The sequence below is a fragment of the Terrapene carolina genome, unplaced genomic scaffold (genome assembly GCF_002925995.2).
Source record: "Terrapene carolina triunguis isolate 2854851 unplaced genomic scaffold, T_m_triunguis-2.0 Scaffold752, whole genome shotgun sequence".
Taxonomy (NCBI): Eukaryota; Metazoa; Chordata; order Testudines; family Emydidae; genus Terrapene; species Terrapene triunguis.
In genome coordinates this window covers 446,221-447,510 of record NW_020665103.1, presented here as the reverse complement: position 1 = coordinate 447,510, position 1,290 = coordinate 446,221, and the positions used below count along the sequence as shown (strand labels likewise).

The following is a 1,290-nucleotide window of genomic DNA, read 5'->3' as shown; positions in this document are numbered from 1 at the left end:
TGGTTGGACCGGGCTGGGGAGGGGAGGGGCACAGAGAACCGGGGGGGACTGGGGTGGGGGGAGTGCCGAGGGCGGAAGTACTGGGTAGGACTGGTCTGGGGGGGCGGGGACAGTACTGGATGGGACTGTGGTGGGGAGCGGGGGGGGGGGTTAGAACCTGGCCAAGGAGGGATGGGCTGGGCTGGAGTGGAATAAAAGCTGAGGGACTGAATTGGGCCGAAGCAGGGGGAGAAGGGGCTGGACCCTAAGCTGCCTAAAGTGGGGGAAGAGGAAAGGAGGTTAATGGGGAAGAGACTGGCGGGAGGAGGAGTCCTGGGGCTGGGCTAGATGGGGAGGGGCTGGGCTGGAACCGAAACTGGATTATTTGGGGGGAGGGGGGTTGGGTCTGAACCAGGTGAGACACTAGGGTGAACCATTGGTTTCGGAGTAGCAGCCGTGTTAGTCTGTATCGGCAAAAAGAACAGGAGTACTTATGGCACCTTAGAGACTAACAAATTTATTTGAGCATAAGCTTTCGTGGGCTACAGCCCATTTCTTCGGATGCATAGAAGAAACTTCAGCACATATATTGAGGAGATATATATACACATACAGAGAGCATGAAAAGGTAGGAGTTGTCTTACCAACTCTGAGAGGCCAATTAAGTAAGAGGAAAAAAAACTTTTGACGTGAACCAGGCTCAGAAGGAGGGAGCAATGGGATGAACTAGGCTCAGCCAGGGCTGATCTGGACTAAGGTGAGGGTGGAGGACAAGAGTTGCCCACACATCCACCCACGAGAACTGCCCCAGGTGGGACCCAGCCAGGCCTGTGCAGTGGAGGGAGTGGCTGTGGATAGAGAGGTCTGGGAGCCAGGACTCCTGGGTTCTATTCCCAGCTCACCGTCCGGAGTGGGGTCTAATGGATTAGGGCGGAGGGGCTGGGAACTAGGACTCCTGGGTTCTCTCCCACCTGCCTGGATTAATCTCTCCTGACTTGTTTCAGACAAAGTGGTGAAGAAGGGCAAGAAGGACAAAAAGACCAAGAAGTCGGTAAGAAGTGGGACTGAGCCAGGCCATGCTGGGGGAGGTGTGAGCTCTGGTACAGGAGCCTAGTGGGCAGGGCATTGGGCTTTAACTCAGGAGACCTCGGTTGTACACCCGCCCTGCTGTGTGACTTGAGTTAAATCACTTCTCTTTGTGCCTTAATATCTCCTCCCACCATATAGCTAGTTACATGGACTCTCTTTCATTGTGTGTCTGGGCAGCGCTTGGCACAACGGGGCCCTGATCTTAGCTGAGGCAGGGACTGT

At 55.3% G+C, this 1,290-nt stretch overlaps 2 protein-coding genes across 2 annotated transcripts in view; one reads left to right on the top strand and one right to left on the bottom strand.

Annotated features, from left to right (window-relative positions):
- Positions 1-1,290, bottom strand: part of LOC112125057 (E3 ubiquitin-protein ligase TRIM39-like) — a 261,459-nt gene that overhangs the window by 17,989 nt on the left and 242,180 nt on the right. The gene's annotated exons all lie outside the window — the stretch shown is intronic.
- The window catches only part of ABCF1 (ATP binding cassette subfamily F member 1), a 15,251-nt gene that overhangs the window by 242 nt on the left and 13,719 nt on the right, over positions 1-1,290 (top strand). The window contains exon 2 of the mRNA XM_026660377.2: positions 984-1,030. Within this exon, the coding sequence (XP_026516162.1) occupies positions 984-1,030 (47 nt within the window). The remainder of the gene's footprint in view (positions 1-983; positions 1,031-1,290) is intronic.